Raw genomic sequence first — 17,202 nt, 5'->3', positions numbered from 1 at the left:
TCTTTCCCTTCCAAGAAAATGAGGATCATATGTATAAGCTGAGTCATCAGGTTTGCTTTAGCCCAATTAACACTCCTACATTCATAAATCTCAGCACAAAGTATTCTGGATTAGAATCCTATATATTGTTCTTGCACGTATAACTTCAACCATCATTAACATTACTGCTGTTTAATATTGGACAGAAACCTCAAGCAGAGAAATTGTGTGGCAATACAGAGTCACACACCTCCACGGCCAGAAAGACAAGCCCTGTGTCAAGATAGGTGCAACGCAGTGTAACCTAACTGATGGCTGGAATGATGCCCCCTTTCCAGTACAGCACTACACACCTACTATCAAACAGCGAAAATCCTAAGGTCTCTGCATCCATATGCAGTGTGTCCTACTCCAAAAACAAAACAGATAAACAAACAAAAAAAAGGAAGCTCAAAACTTTCTCCAGATTTAGTTCAATGTTTCATCCCTTTGCCTTGAGCAGATGACTGAAGAGAGCAAAAAGGCCCTTAAGAAGATCTCCAGTTGCAGACAAAGGGTCTGTCATCAGAAAAGGTGGAAGATCCAGCAAAGTCTCCTAAAATACTTTCATCTTTCAACCAGCGGCGGGAGGAAATCAACAACCAGATGGATCTCGAGTCAGTGAGAACATGGCTATTTGCAAATTTACAAGGGAATTATAAAAGCTTTTGGAACTCATTCAGAAAGATCAGAAGATCCTTGCTAATAAGTAAGGACATAATTTTATTTATTAAAAATACATAAAGCTGTGCTGCTCTCCACGTGCACCTGACAAACACTGTGGAATAGCATTTCATTCCTCAGAGTAGCATCTCTTACAAGGATGACAAAACTCTCTCTTCACCCGTGATCCTCTGGATACCCACTGTAGACCCTGTTCTGGCAGACATGACCAGTGTGTCCAAGGAACCTCCAAGTCTTTGTAGGTTTCTTACCTTCCTAAATTTTCTCATTTTCTAGAGAGCATGGAGTTCTGTAATTTTCATATCTGAAAGTAATGTTTTTGACTTTGAATGTACTGACATTACAGATTTTCTGTTCAAACTGACTATCTCTAAGGCATTCAAGGAAGGCACATGTAAATCACTTTGTATTATAGATTTCATGGAGAAAATTTAAGTATGAAAAATCATGCTTTCTAGATTTTGCTGTTGGGGCTTTTTAGACACAGTGTGTTAATTTAACAGTGCTGAAATGCATCAGAAAGTGTTTCAATACCTTTAAAAATTGTTTTAAATGCTCATCTTCGTGTAACCAGTCTTTGTAGAGAGAAGTCCACTGAGACACCAAATGCAAGACTTTTCGTTTCCTGCAGGACACATCAGAGTCATCTTCTTTCCCTTGGTGGTTCTTAGCACAATAGGTACAGTAGGTTAAGGAACAAATAATAAGGTCTCACTGAAACTTAAAAATTAAGTGATGGAAAAGACTTTGCAATCATCTCATTTGCTAATGAAAGATTTTTTCACTACATTTCTCAGTTTTAAATGTTTTATCCTGTCTGAAGCTTTAGGATTTTCATCAACTTTTTGGAATGAAATTCTCAGTAATAGACATGTCAGTTCATCCTCTGTGCCAACAGGATTTTTTCCCTTTATAGATTAGAAAGGCAAGTCTATAAAAGTAAAATCAATTCAAAAGGAATTATACAATGTTGAGTCATATATTTTCTGCAGAACTGGGAACGAACCTTTGTCCTGCACACCGATGCCAACGTGAATGTCTGTGGGAAGGAGGACAATGCATCATTAACAACAACAAAAAACCCAGGCAGAGGAAGTCAGTTTCTTTTTTCCTGCACAAATTACACTATCTGCAGAAATAACACTATTAAAATAAAAAAAAAAGTGAAAGAATCTATTTCCACCTTTGTTCTCTATTCACAAAGCAGAAACACCAAATGACAGAAGATACCCACTTTTTACATTTTTCCTGTCCCTTTGCTATTCTTTCTTTTATTAGGTGAAAAGATGATGTTTTCACCACAAAAGGTAAAGAGGAAAAAAAGAAAAGAAAGAAAGAGAAAAGCAAGTTCATTTTATAGCTACAAGTTCATTCAAGCAATACTCCATAGCTTATGGAAGTAATTGGAAATACAAGAAAATTTTTCTTTTATCTCAGAATGAGTTAGACTTATATACTGTACCACGTGATAAAAGGAGCAGAAATTGTAAGATTTCTGCTTTCTTCATTTTTTCTCTTCACATATTCTGAAATGTATTACACAGATATAGGTATTCTAAGAATTAACATACAGGTCTGGATAGGTATTAATCCCATTTTAAGTGTTATTTTCTAACAGTTATAAAGGTTTACGTATCTTTAAACAAAAACAGCAGACATAAGATTGCATTGCTGCTATGAGTTAGGCATCTGTTTCAATACATCTTTCAAGCATTCTTGTGAACTAAGTATGCACATACACAAATTAGTATGTTCTGGATACAGGTTTATTCAGAGGCAGCTTTAGCTTTGTACATTCAACTTCAGAGCAGGAATTTTCTGTTTATTGATTCCTCAGCTATGCAAATTCTAAATGTTTTAATAGGTGAATGTATATATCTCTCTTTCTCTCTATTTACAGCCATGTGCCAATTAGGGGAGCTCATATCCAAATTTGGATTTAATGTTTCCAGTTTGAATCTTTTCCCCCACAACCCATTTGAGTTAAGTAAACAATATAACCTGAACTCTGGGAAGCTACAGAATTTAATTGAATTCCAAGTATCATAAGACCTTATGAAAATTGGACTGGAGAAGAAGAGACCTTGAAAGATCAGCTAAACTAGTCCATCCAAGTCCACCCTAACTAGTCCATCCTAAGAGAGGCTCAAGTATACCCTATGTTATCCTTGGAATCTATCTTCTAGTTTCTTCTTCCTAATAGTCTCCAATATCAAAGATTCTACTGTCTCACCCATTTTCTACTCCAGTGTTTCTTTTCTTAATGTAAAAAAAATATTTCCTAGTATCTAACATGGAACTGTCTTACAGCAATTTAATCTCACTGCCTCTTGTCCTGTCTGGCACTGATACGGGAACAGCTTCCTCCCTTCCTCTTTAGGTACCTGAAAGATTGTCCCTTTTATAGTTTCCCTTTTTTCAGAAAAACAATCCCAATTTTTTCAATCCTTCTTTGTAGGTCTTTTTTTCTAGAACATTGATAATTCCCATTGCTCTCTTCTGAAGTTTCTCCTATTTGTTCACATATTTCTTGGGGTGTGATGCCAAAACCCCAGGTGCCGTCCACCTTCTAAGCATGCCATAGCACGTATTAGACAATTGTTCTCTCTTCTCACCATGCAACCTCAGAATAATCATGCAGGGTTGTATTTCAATAATATCAATATGCAAAGAGTAAAACTAATTATCCCAGGCATGCAATTTACTACGTTTGATATAAGGCTTGACAATATATAAACCTAGGTGTAACTGGGTGACCCCTGTTAATACAACACTTAATAAAAGGATATTGCCTCAGAAGTGCCTGGCACAAGTCATCAGTCGTCATGAAGACTGTGTACGTGAGAAGGAAGTCATCCAGGAGAGTTTCTGCAGAGGAAGACAAAAAAGCCCAACAATACGTTATTGAGAGGAGGAAGAGAGTATCTACTCCTGTTAGTGTGCATGGCAGGAATAGGACGCTCTCCCCCCCAAAAAAAGGTCCAAAGCATACAGAATACATCGAACTAAGTTTCAAATAGTAACAATATGTCGCCACTGCAGAGATCAGATCCGTTATTTAACAAGCACATCCTCAGTTCTCAAAGATCCTACAAGCATGAATACGCACAAAATATGCCACAGTTCAGGAACCAGTAAGGAAGAGTCTTTATCATGAACACCACCAGCCTGGTTGGCTCTGCTGCATGCAAAGCAACCTTTCCACCACCTAAGTTGCTCTGGAAATTCAGAAGAACAGCTTTTAGCATTAGGAGAGAGAAAACTGTGATTGCCATGTACTGTGATTAACATCTACGCACAGTAGTTGAGAACCATGAAATAAATATATTCAAATCTTTAGCTGGTTAGTCTTGTGGGCATCACTTAAGCGCTGAGAAGTTCTCTCTAAGGTTTACTTAATTACATTATGGAAGTTTTTTTTCACCACCTAGTTTCTATCAGTATTATGAAAATGGGCTGAAGGTACTTGCTGATAGACCATCTCTACCCACTGCAGTTGTAGCACCTCAGGTTGTCAGGATGAACAGCACTGCCAGTTCGGATTTCAGCGTAACTTTTTCATTCCTCATTCCCATGACACACTAGTTTTAGGATTTTTCTAAACCTTTACCAAACGCAGCAGGGAGGCTGATCGGACTGGGTTTGCTCTAGGATGAGAGGGCTCAGGTGTAATCTTGTGGTGGTCTTCAAAAACCCAATGGCACAACAGAGATAAGATAGAGCCAGACTTTTCCTGGAGGTGTGCAGCAAAATGACAAGGAGCAACCATCAGAGATTGCAAGAAAGGAGAATTTGTCTAGATAGAAGGGATTTCTTTTTTTCTCTCCTGTGAGGAGGGTCAACCACTGGGACAGGCTGCCTAGACAGACCGCAGAATCTCCAACGTCAGGGCTTGCCTGGGCAAAGCTCTGAGCATCCTCGTCTTCCTGGACCTGCTTCAAGCAGGGCTTGGACCAGATGCCTTCACAGATCCCTTCCAACTGAAATTATTCTACAGTTCTTACACAAATCTGCTTCCAATTCTAGTAAATTACTCCTATATGACGTGTGATCTAGGAAAGAATTTGTATTTGGTTCACAAACAACAAAATCTTTAGTTTTCTGCAAAGCGACAAGAGAATTATATTGGTCTTTTTAACTCCAAAATACAAATGTTTGTGTTTGGTTTTTTGGTTTTGTTTTTTCTTCCCCAAACGGTAAGATTTTCCTCAAGTTTTGAGGAGTTCCTGTTCACCACACCTCTTTGAATTCCAGCAGATATACTGTGTTCCCTTTAACAAGAAAACAGGTTTGCACCACCTGCTTTGTCAGATGAGAGCAGGAATACGGACAGAGGCTGAACGATAACAGAAGTAATATCAGGTATATTGCAGAGCAAAAAATACTTTACCAGTGTAACTAGCTGTTACTAGTTAGTACCAATTATCCAGTTGTGATTTAAGTGGTGGATTTACAACTGTAAAGACTAAGGGCCAAACCATACCTCACATGAAAAAGATAAGGCTGAGCCCTGATTTCCTTATCCTGACTTTCTCACTATTTGTTCGTGACCTGTTCCAGCCCAAGCTAGTGCTTGTGTACGTGTGTGCAACCGAGAGCATCCCAGCAGCTTTTCACACCAAGGCTGCAATTTCACAATAGTTTAGATCAATTTCAGCTACAGCTGCCTTGGAGCTCCTCATCAGTAAATTATTGACCCCATAGCTGCGGTGCAGGATGGCAATAAGAATTCATTCGTATATCATTCAAAGCCGGATATCATGTGGATATCACATGGATGGATAGCTAATGACATCCCACCCTGTGAGCATGGGATTCAAAATACCTCCATTGTCTTTAAAAAAAAATAAAAAAAAAACTAGCTAGATCAATGCATTTTACACAGCTGGTCTAGAAAGAGTCCTGATCTGAAGACGCATAGCTAAACCCCCTTGCATTCAGAAACAAAACAACTAAATTCTTTATATTTCACCAACATTGTTCAAAACGGTGGAAAGTATTATCTCTGTATAACAAGAATATTTTGTCTCAGTAAATGAAAAGACATTGTGAACAGCTTGTTCTCTATCTGAAAGGTCATCTATTCATTCTGTGGCACATCTTTTGGACGATACAATGCAGCTAACATTTATTTGGAAACTGCTGTTCTTGGAGTCACCAACCACATTTTAGTTCTTGACTAAACTATGTGACTCTGCAGTGATCCTCAAGAAATCAAAGGTACACTTACAACAAACTATTTCCCCAACTTTCTACTCTGTATAGGTGATACCCAAGTTTCACCAACATATAGCCATGTGTTCAGAAAAGAAATTAAGTACTAGCTGAAGCAAACAGGAATGCTTATCAATGAACTTCCGCAATTGTTCAAAATAGAGTGATTTTATCTAACTGGTGTTAAAATACCAATTTAAAAGTTTATTTTTAATACCTGATCATCTGTTTTACAGATGTCTGTCTTCAATTCTTCCAGCATCCCAAAGTGTTGGGGTGGGAAGAAAGGCTGGTTTTGCTATGATTTGAGGTTTTTGCTTTTTTGCTTAAACTTTTTGCAAGAACTATGCTACAGATATTACTAATGCAATTCTCTCAAAAAACTTAATGAAGGGAAGACAAAAATTGTATGTTCGTTCAGATAACTTACAATTGTTTTTAAGCGCCCTATCTATCTCCCTCTCTCTGCATGCTCAATCATGCATCTATCTATTCAGTCTCTGGCTTCTAACAGCCTTCTCAAAACAAGGTATATATCACTCAGCTGACTTAAAGTTGCACTTATGTATACAGAGTGATTTGCTTTTTCTTCTAAATGCAGAGGAAATGCTAAGAAGAAGAAGAAGAAGAAGAAGAAGAAGAAAAGTTCACAAATTATGATTCCCATAGCTTGTATATAGGCTAGATTTCTTTAAATTGCCTCAGAACTTGTTTGGAAATTTAAACCCTAAAGGAATGTTTTGAACAAAAAAAGTCTGGATTCTACATGTGGTCCTTTAATAGCATCACTCATCCGTTAAATTACTTTAACAAGTAAGCAATGAAAGTGCTTTTGCTAGATTAAATATCTATTACCAGACGTCACCTAAAGACTTTACAATAACATTCGTTTTTTAAAATGCCTGCACTAGCTTGTAGGTATTTCCCTGAAGTCCTACTGTTCACTGTAACTATCTTCCGTATTTTCTTCCTAAATGCACTGTAATTTAAAATCATTCCAGAATGGTTTTTCATGCCATAGCAAGGACACAAAACTCGAGTGTGTACTGATTCTTCAAAAATAATTTGTTCAAAACAAGCAATTGCACACTTCTCAGATACTTTTGGACATTAATACATGTCCACAAATAATGATTTGCTGGTCTTAACCTGCAAACAGAGAGAAGGGCTAACCATGAGAGAATTTATTCACAGCAAATTATTCATTCTGTTACTAATGGCCACTAAGAGCAGTAAATTTGAATGAGGAAGGGATCTAAGTGTACCAGTTGGGCTGATAATTATGAACAGAAGCCTTTCTGGGTTTTTTCCTGTTTAGTCACAGTTGATTTAAGAGTTTTTTTAAAAAAAAGGCAATTCCAGTCAAATCATTAATTATTTACAGTGCACCATACCCCCACTCAGAATGGCAGTGAAATGCATACCTCTGCTTTTGAATTTTACTCTGTGTCCCAGTTTCTGCATAAATTTATGACCATCTTCTCCATTATTCCCAAAGAAAAAGTTTTTCTAGTATTTGTAGCAAACAGGGAGAATAAAATGCACAGTAATAGTTGGAAAAGAAAAACTCCCACTGGAAGGGAAGTCTTTGTGCAAAGCCTGTGATGCTATGCTATTTTGTTTTAATTTCTCTTCTGCATGAATTTTTTATTTAATCATTTTCTTCTAGCCATAAATCTAATTTTTCTTTGTTCCTCACAATTTTCCTTTATTTGGCTAAGCAATTATTACAAAGTATGCAGTTAGCTTGCAGCTATGGAATATTTCATTTCAAAGACAATTTCAAGCATTTTAAAGCTTCATTAAGACATGCAACAGAACCAGCACGAGTTCAATGGGCTCCTGTTCTTGCAGCTCTTTGGGGGCAGCCTTAGGCAGCAATCTCACCACACTGAATGTATGTTGAGTACTGTAGGCATAAAAATAATAAAAAAGCAGGCACTGTGCTTGTTTGTTATTAAATAATCAATTCACACCAGCTTCTCCTGAGAGTTTCTCACAGGCTGTGTGTACCCCTGTTTCCCCAGGTGAAATAACGCAGCGTAGACACCAGCTTCACTGGGAGCAGTTAGTACCGCTCTCCCCATCTTTCTGTGATATACAAGCCCTTCTGCAAGATATACTTAGGGTGGCTGAGGGATGGCAAGATCAGTATATAGACATGGGATGTTCTGACACACATGAATTACCCAGGGAATATTTGCTTTCAGCTGGTAACTAAAGGACCCAGCAATATGTCTACAAGAGAAGTTGCAACTGTATTGCATGTATAAGGTGTTGACAGCCAATGCCAACGACGGTGTATTTGGTGGGGAAGGGGGATCTTGAGTCCCAGAGACAATAAATGGTCACATATTTGGATAAACAACAGATCGTATACTCCCCCGTACTTCAAAAAATCAGAGAGTTCCCTGCTGCTTTCCATGTGCCCACTTACCCCTCTAACCAGATCAGACCCTTTCTCTCCAAGAGGGCAACTCTACAAACACTAACTCAATATGAGGGCACATTTTTAAATGCCAGGAGGGTAGAATGGGTTTACACACCAAATTTATTTTTCGGTGGTTTCTTTTCTCCCTTCTCCACCCTCTTCTCTAGGCAGGGTATCAATTACTAAGCCTTAGGACAGAAATGAATACAGATCTGTAGCCAGAAATTGTCCGTGACGCACATTTAACAAATCAGGACAGGCAGTACACTTCATGGTGTTGCCATGTCTAACACCTGTAAGCTCTTCTCAAACTTGAGCATTTTCATAAACTACCACAGCGGTACAAGGCATCAGTGGAGCAGTCTCACATTAACAACTTGTTACATAAACATGAAAAGAGACTTAATCTAAAGGAAATGCCTTTGTCGAATGGAGTAAAAGTTAAATTGTTTTTACTAAATTAAATGTATTTGAGGACAGTTTTTAAAAAGCAAATACTTCAGTTTAGCTATCACACAGAATGAGTAAAGAAGGAAAAGTAAGGAAATATTAGAGTGTTACAGATAAATACATCTCTCTAACTACCCACCTAGCAATTTGTATGTCCACATATTATTTACTAGTATGCATGTGCACCAACCAGCATCTTTAGGCCACCACAGCTAAAACAATACTGTATACACATTTACATTACAAACATGTTCAATAGCTCAAACGGTATTCAGAATATACCTATTGCTCTATCGCTAATATTAGATACCCTGTCCAACTAAGCCAGATATAATCATTCCTATCGCCAGCACTGAGTCATTAATCGCTTTATACCCACAAGAAGAGATAACTTGAAGACAAATTCCAGTTTGTCCTGGTTTTCTGATCACCCTGTTACACCCTTAATAGTTTTTGTTTTGCTGCTTCTCAATGGCTACCAACAAAAAAAACCCCAAACCTGGTGAAAAATAAGCCAAACAAGTCCTCCCACTTTCAGTGACAAACTGTGATTGCCGAGGTGACAAGAACCATTCTCTTTTTTGTATGGGACTTAACAGGGCAACTCTTCACACCCTATTCTTCCCACACCATAGCATTTCTGTTTCCATGTTCTTTCTTTGCCATTACATGCTTATTTAAATATTAAGAAAAAAATAAAGCTATGCAAAACAAGAAGGCCAACAGGATTTTAAATATGCAGTGCATAAACTTTTTTTCTTATAATTAAGTGGTTTACAAAAGGTAACTTCCTCTATACAGAAGAGTATAAACATATAGACACCGTGCATATAGACTCTATATTCCTTCATCTGCAGACTGTCTGTATCACATACTGTTAGTTGAGGAGAGGGTACTAATAGTGAAAACTGCAAAGAAAAACAACTCATCTGGGTTGGATGGTTTTGGTTTTTTTTTTAAACTTACCACCATTCTGAACCCAAATCTCTTCCACTTTGCACTGTACAAATCCATTGTGAATGGCTGTGCAAGAATTACAGAAAGATTTAAGGATTTTTCAGACTCGTATTCCACACTAAATCGGATTGTAAGAAAATACAGACAAAGTACTGGAATGCAAGTCTTTTTCCACTTTATGCAAAGTAGCTATTCAGCTTTCTCCAAGGATTTGCTGGAAGATGCCAAACCTGTATGGAGATTGGGGGAGGGGGGGCACGAAAAAAAAAAAGATAGCGAGAAAAAAGAAGAAAAAAAAAGATTGCCTGCATGAACAAGCCATTGGAACTCACACTTAACTCGTAGGTTAAAACTACTCTTACGGCAATTTTGTAGTGTCAGTTTGGCAACCCTTACTCTGCTACACAGCAGTTGTGGTTTTCACTTACGAGTATGAGAGAATTAAACTGAGTAAAAGGACGAAAACTCACGTACTGAATTAAAAATATTGCTCCCTAAACTCTCTGCTTTCCAAGCTGAGGAAATCGCTAAATGCCCTTACTGCTCAATTTATCTTTCAGAAACATACCAAATAGCAGGAGATCATAAGATCTTCATCCCGAAGCATGTTAGAACCTGAGTATAATGTATTGGTGGGCAGCGTGTAGGAACTCCAGCAGCGTGAAATGTGAATGGGGGTTACACACGCATTTTTCAAACATCAATGCAACCTCTGAGTTTTGTGCGGTAATGAGACCTCTTTGGAGTTTTGGGGACGGATTTTTTGAGAAAGACAAAGACGGAGAGAGAAAGAAATGTATTTTAGACAACATACAGCAAATTCTAAAACTCTTTAGCTATGCCATTTCCCATTTGTGATTATGGCAAAGATGATGGGATGACCACATGGTCAGCTCCTGACATCCCCTTATGTTAATACACTTATCAGTATTAGCCAGAATTCTGAATTTAAAAATCACCAACTTAAAAATTTGCTCTCATATACATTAACTGTGTCATCCCTACTTTGCAGAACCAGCCACTTCTCTTTAGCATTTAGTGATGCTCATCCTCCAGAGCACATCTGGAAAAAAAAAAGCCCAAAAAAACCCACAAACCCAACTGAATCCTTTGGGGGATTTTATCTTTCTGTGTATGACTGAAAAGCTGGGCTCCATAATGCTAATGCACCTTATGACTTCAAAGCACACACTGGAATTAATTTTTTAAAAGAAAATATTCACTGATGGAGTTAGCAATACCATAACTGCTCAGAAATAGTTAAAACTTGCTTTTCTCACAATAATCAAGAAAAGCAGCCCTATGAGATGGGGTTACAGCTGGGCAAACAGACAGATGAGCTCCCTGTGCCTGAGTAAAATGGATGCTGATTACTTTCTATTCGATAGAGAAGAGACATTTTTTTTCTATTTTAAACATTCGCTCACTGAGTTCAAATTAAACTAAATGAGGGCTACAGCACAGCATTTTCAAGTTTTTCAGCCTCTCAGTGCTGAAAGCTCTTAAGCTTGATAAATTCTTGTCACCCCTCTTGCTCCTTTCTGTAAAATGAGAAAAATTATAATCACACCTCAAGGCAGACACTGCTACATGTAGAATTTTTACATGTTTTGCTTCACATAATACTATGCAATGCTCTGAGACCTTTCAGCAACGCAAATGCATGTCCAGCCAGTTGTAGTTGTAATCAGAAAATCGCTTGTTCTGCAGAAACGGAAAAACAATTTGAGGGCAACTCTTTTCAAAGATAGGAGTTTCTCAATAATCTGTAATTCCACAGCAATTTACTAAAAATGTCAGGATGTCTCTGAGTACAAACAGTAAATGCAAACTGCTACCATTGCTATCTGACCTAGCAAGATATCGCTCACGTCTAAGAGGGTGTTGAGTGGTCCTGGATCAACCCTGAATTCAGCAGATGGCAATGGCACTCAGGACCTTGCAGGATTAGCCCTTAATCCAAAATCAAATCCTCTCAAAATGCTATGCCACCATGGACACAGCATGAAGCAAAAAATGAAAATTATATTGAGAAAGAAAGGTCAATGGAAAAAAGAACATCAATACATAATTTGCTGCTAATGTATTAAAACAATTATAGTAGTTATGTCATCTAACCACCGAAGCACCGAGAAATCAATGCACAAAGGAATAAAGAGCAAGCCATTTATTTCTGGCATTAGGTTAGGAAAAGAAAATACATAAGGGCAAGATATTTAACCTGTACAAGCAGAATTTTTATTAGAGCACAAAAATTAGAACTAGGAATAATTTCTAAGGTCATCTCCCAGAGATTTCTGGCAGTATTTTAACATCTGCAGAATGAATCAAACGTATTCTGTCTGGTAAGGTCAAAGATCCTCCTAAAGTTGCATTCCAGTTGCTGCTATCACATGTATTGGAGCAGTTTCATATTTTGTTTGAGGGACAAAAAGCCCTGAAACCACAGGCAGAGAGCAAATGTCAAACTTGTCTAGCTTTAATGAGGCACTAATTTTTCCACATAGAAAGCTGAAGCTCTTTTTTTTCCCCCAGGTAGGAGGGAGCCCTGGTGATTAATGTGCAGCTATAATGGTCGGGGTTATTTCAAATTATTGAACAAATCTGCTACGCCTTATACGTTTTGAAGTATTAGAAATATTGCCTATAGCAGTCACCCTAAGATATTGCTACTTTTTGTTAAAAAAAGCCCTTGACTATTGCAACTAAAACACTCAAGCTTTCCATGCAGTGAAATTTCACTTGACAGTAAACTGAGGTATTTTAAAGCACATGTGAAGTACTTGCATAAGCCTCACTGCAGAAGGCAGCCACTCCTTGTCCGCATCAGGCATCTCCCAAAGTACTTTAGGAGAAAAACCCATCCTCTCTCTCCATCGATTGTTTAAAGTAAGCCAGCCAGGCCAGGATTGCCTGGAGCAGCAGGATGGAGGATAAAAGATTCAATGGTTCCCTTTCACCCTTCTGCCCGAGGTGCAGCTGCCTTACGGGGCAGAAGGGACGGGCACGCAGCAGTCACAGCACAGCATGCTGGCTGGTCTGCCCTCACCGCGTTTCACCCCCAGCAGGCACACCGCCTGTCACCCCAGTCACTAGCACGTCTTGGTGAAAGTTGTACGAGCAAGAGCAAGGCAAGTTTCTACTTTTCCACATCTGTCTTGCACCCGGACTTCTTTGCATCCCTGCCATCACCCTCGTCTCCAGGCACCCAAAGAGATGCAATGCTCTCCAGTCCGAACCCCTCAATGACATGATTTCCAGGTGTCACTGAGAGCTCTCGCTGCCTCGGCGAGGCCAGCAGGACCTTTTGCTGCCTGGTGGCAGCACAGCCCTCGCACACAGCTGTCCTCCAGCAAAAGACGGTATCGCCTGACCCCTCTGCTGCTGCAAGCCTGGTCCTACCAGGTGGGTGCTATGAGGTGCTCATGGCTGCTCAAGCCTTTTCCCAGGTCCACCAGCTCAGCACGCATTTGAGTCTAAAGGGAACTTTAAAATTAGACTAGACGTTCGACTTTCAGAAAGTTATATAAAGGAAGATGTACTTAATCTTCATTCTTTTCATCTTTGCTGTCCAACACTCGTATGGCATTGAAGAAGAACCAAGTTCAGCATGTCCTTCTCATTGCTGAGTTGGAAAATCTACTCCTAGGAAACAATAACCTTCAGATCTAATATTATATATAGATATAAAATTATCATCACATCTTCAAAAAAAGATTGTGAGTTCTTCAATTTTGGGTCTTCAACCTGAGATACTTTAAAAGGGCCTACTTTTCAGTGACATTTCTGAGAATATGAACCCAAATTTTCTGTTTACAACCCAAAAATAACACACACATATATATATATATAAAATCTTAATTGGCAGTATTTTCAAATACATAATAAGTTAAGACTATTAGCCCAAAAAGTTTTAACTTCAGTACCTAATGACAGGCTCCAAAATCCACTGTATTTGGACAATATCCAGTCCAGCAGATTATGATGACTACAGTATAGTGACCAGAATACATTCCATACTGGTACACAATATGGATAAAGGACAGGTCAATGTGGCAATGCCACATCTAAAGCTCTGCAGGTCAGGTACAATGCCTAGACTTCAGTGTGCAGTGTTATCCCCAGCACCTGCTGCTAACTGCTTCCCACACCAACCAGGATAGGTTCCTTAAGGGAACAGAAATGTACGGATCCACGCTGTTTATTTTTAAAAGTGTTTAGCAGGAAGCTTTGATCTATTATTTCCCCCCTACAATTAGCAAGGGGAAATTTCTTTGTGCTTCGGCCCAGGGAAGGAGATATAAGTAGAATCTTGTTTGCCCCTGGGAGCTAAATCATCATAAATATGCTAAGCAGTGCAAGCTCCCCAACATGTGGCACTGGAGCATGTGCAGTAAACATCACAGCGACTCTTCAGGGAAGCCTAGCACGACAAAGCCTCCACTGGCAAAACACTCCGGGCTTCTGTAGATTTGGCAGAACTGCCTACAAAGGGAATGATGGCATTTTCATCTGAGCAAGAACTGTTGGATTTGGTCCAAATCTCTGCATAAAATGGCAATAAACATGCACTACAGTAACGTACAGACCACTGACTTCTTCCAGCACATGAAATAGCAGTGCATTGGTTCAAGTGGTGGGACAGTTTTGGTGTATCAGGTCGCACAGACGAGGTCAGGGTCTTGCAGCTGTGGCCCACTGTCATGTAACCTCAAAAGAAGCGACTCACTTGCCAACATCTGCTGCCATATAGAGGCAAAAGGCCTAGCAAAGGTGCTGCACGGCTGCAACGTGTTGCAGGCTCTGCTGGGGGGCGAGGAGGAGGAGGGAACACAACTTGCAAACCCCATAGGAGACATGACAGTCTTTAGCATACTGCAGTCTCACTGCAGTGCTGAAGGATGCCACCTCCAGCATTTTGCCCCAGGGTGTACAATACTTTAGGCTGATGGGCACAGACTGCTCAGACACCTCTGAAATAACTTATGTAATATCTAAACACCTACAATGCAGAGCAGAGACCTCCTTGTACTGGGAGGGGGGTGGCAGGAGGGACACGACACCCAAAAGAACCCCAAAACCAAACAGGGCCATACTTGCATCTTGCATTTCTCACACCTGCCTTCCTCCCCGGCTCCCCGGGGCAGTGAAGCACAGCTTCACAGCACAAAACCAGAACAACAAGCGTCAGAGCACTCATAAGGCAGCTGCATTTTGCTTCCCCATGTGGTGAATGGCTTCCAAAAAAACCTGATGCATTTCATGATGGTGGTGTTAAAACACAATATTACATTAATTGTAGACTTATTTACATGATATATGTCCTTAAATTATGAACCTGAAATTGTACTTGCTATACTGAGACACGCAAATCATTCCAATGACAGGTTAACATGTAATTAAAGACAGCTTTTCTCCTTATTATTACAGTTTAATGGAAGACAGCAGTAAAAAAATGCCTAGTCTGTGTATGTATTAAGAACATCTAACAACTTCAAACTATGGGGTTTGTCAGTACAACCCTGCACTGACAGCAGAATGAAAGAAATAACAAAGATTCTTGCTTGCACAGCTTAAAGATCATATGGGGGTAAGACACAAGGAACAGACATTATCTGGAGTTCAGCTGCTTGTGAGTATTAAAATACCTGCATGGGCATAATTCCCTGTGGTAGCAGAACTGTGTTCTTGTGCAAGGACCTTCGGCTGCTTGCAATACACAGTAGTTCAATGTTACACTTTTAAGAAAGAACACCTTTATTTTGATAATTTTCAAACCATTTTCACTCATCGGGGAGCTCAGCGCTAGATCCTTGATCCAGCTGTACCATAATTACTCAGGGATTTTATTTGATGGCCTTGCTTATTTCAGTTAAATAAAGCGGGGATATTAAGCAATTACTGGATAAAAGCCCAGTGGGGTAATTTTCTAAAGGTATATATTCACTTTTGCCATTATTTCAGATTTTTAGTGCTATTTGTTCATTTAGTCACATAAAATACACCCAGAAAACAACTCTCAGATACACGTAACTTTGGACTAGAATAGCCCAGCTTTCTTCTTGGGTACCTTTCTTTTCCAAGTCTTACGAGACACTATCTTTTATGCACTAACTGGAAAGCATCTAATGGAAGAGATGCATTCTGTATCTTGTAGAAATTTTTGGTTCAGTTTTTACCCCTTCATCAACACTGCCAGCTGTTCCTTGGACTTCCACGGGGCACAGAAGAATCTCCTTGGCCAAGATGCAAACCGTACCTTTCTGCACAAGCATACATGAATCCAACGCAGTGTTTAGGATAAAGGTAAAAATTGCAAACTGCAGTAACAGATAGGATACTGTATTAAACTGGGCCTCTTGGCTCATCTGCTCCATGACCATGTTTCACCACTATACATAACAACACCTGGCTGTGACTAGCGCTTGCTGCCATCTTTCATTTCTACAGCTCTTTTTGGCCATAAGTGCCAGCATGGCTTTTGCAAAACATGCAAGCTTTATTTTTCCCTTGTACAGAGAAAGGGAGGCGGACACGGGCCCAGCAACAGCACTAGCTGAGGCGGGAGGTACCTGCCAAGGCTGAGAGCATAAACCCAGTGTCCTCATTCCAGTTCTGCTCATCTCTCTGCGGTTCCATGCAGACAATACCAGTGCATTTGACCTCCTGCCAGTGAGGCCAAAACCACCAAATGTGAGATTCAGAGGGTGATCCCACTGCAAATCACCTTTCCCTATCAAATTTCCAAACCCTTTTCAAATTAAATAGGCTAACAGCAGCATACTTTCTACTTTCCTTCAGCATTTTTCTTTCTTGTTCTTCAGAGGAAAATGGCTTTTGCAGCTGAACTGTCTGTCCAGCTGTCTGTAAGTCTTGCTCTCTCTTGTCCCTGTCACATTTGAATCTGTTGACAAATTTAAATCAAATTTGAGACAGGGCAGCAAATTCTCAAAGACGCTATGTTCCTATAAATAAGGGGAGTAAGCACATCTGTAGAAGAAAGAGAGAGACAAATTATTGTCTCATTGAAGTAAGGCTGCCATGTCTACAAACATAGGCACAGCTATGTTTGTAGACATAAAATAACTGAGCCAAAGGAGATGTAGTGATAGCGCCTCAAGCTGCTGCTGGTAGGACTGTGTTTTTTTGATTAAAAGATACAATCTCAAACACTGGGACTATTAGCATCACTGAGATATCCTCCTTATTTAAAATTCTGCACACTGTGTCCATACCCAGTCTCTCTAACAAGGCTTCCTATCACTGCTGTTCCCACCTCTCTGCTGCACCAGGTTGCTGGGTCTTCTCTTAGTGGACCCTATAAATTCCCAGGGCAGAGCACTGTCTCTTACTTTGTGTTTGCATAGCACCAGTCACAGACACTGTGGCTTCTGAATGCCTGTATATATGTAAAATGATAACTCATTATCTTTCTGCATTTGTTTCTG

General features: G+C 39.5%; 1 protein-coding gene across 1 annotated transcript in view; it reads right to left on the bottom strand.

Moving 5' to 3' along the window:
• The window catches only part of LOC103918454 (rap guanine nucleotide exchange factor 5-like), a 50,810-nt gene extending 34,673 nt beyond the window's left edge, over positions 1–16,137 (bottom strand). Inside the window, exons 1-3 of the mRNA XM_009325766.1 lie at positions 16,014–16,137; positions 3,492–3,570; positions 1,237–1,381 (exon numbers count right to left, since the gene is read on the bottom strand). Coding sequence (XP_009324041.1) covers positions 1,237–1,381; positions 3,492–3,570; positions 16,014–16,137 — 348 coding nt within the window. The remainder of the gene's footprint in view (positions 1–1,236; positions 1,382–3,491; positions 3,571–16,013) is intronic.
• Positions 16,138–17,202: the final 1,065 nt, after the last annotated feature.

Source organism: Pygoscelis adeliae, unplaced genomic scaffold (genome assembly GCF_000699105.1).
Source record: "Pygoscelis adeliae isolate BGI_AS28 unplaced genomic scaffold, ASM69910v1 Scaffold226, whole genome shotgun sequence".
Lineage (NCBI taxonomy): Eukaryota > Metazoa > Chordata > Aves > Sphenisciformes > Spheniscidae > Pygoscelis > Pygoscelis adeliae.
Note: the sequence above shows the minus strand (reverse complement) of the source record. Positions and strands in the feature narration are given on the sequence as shown.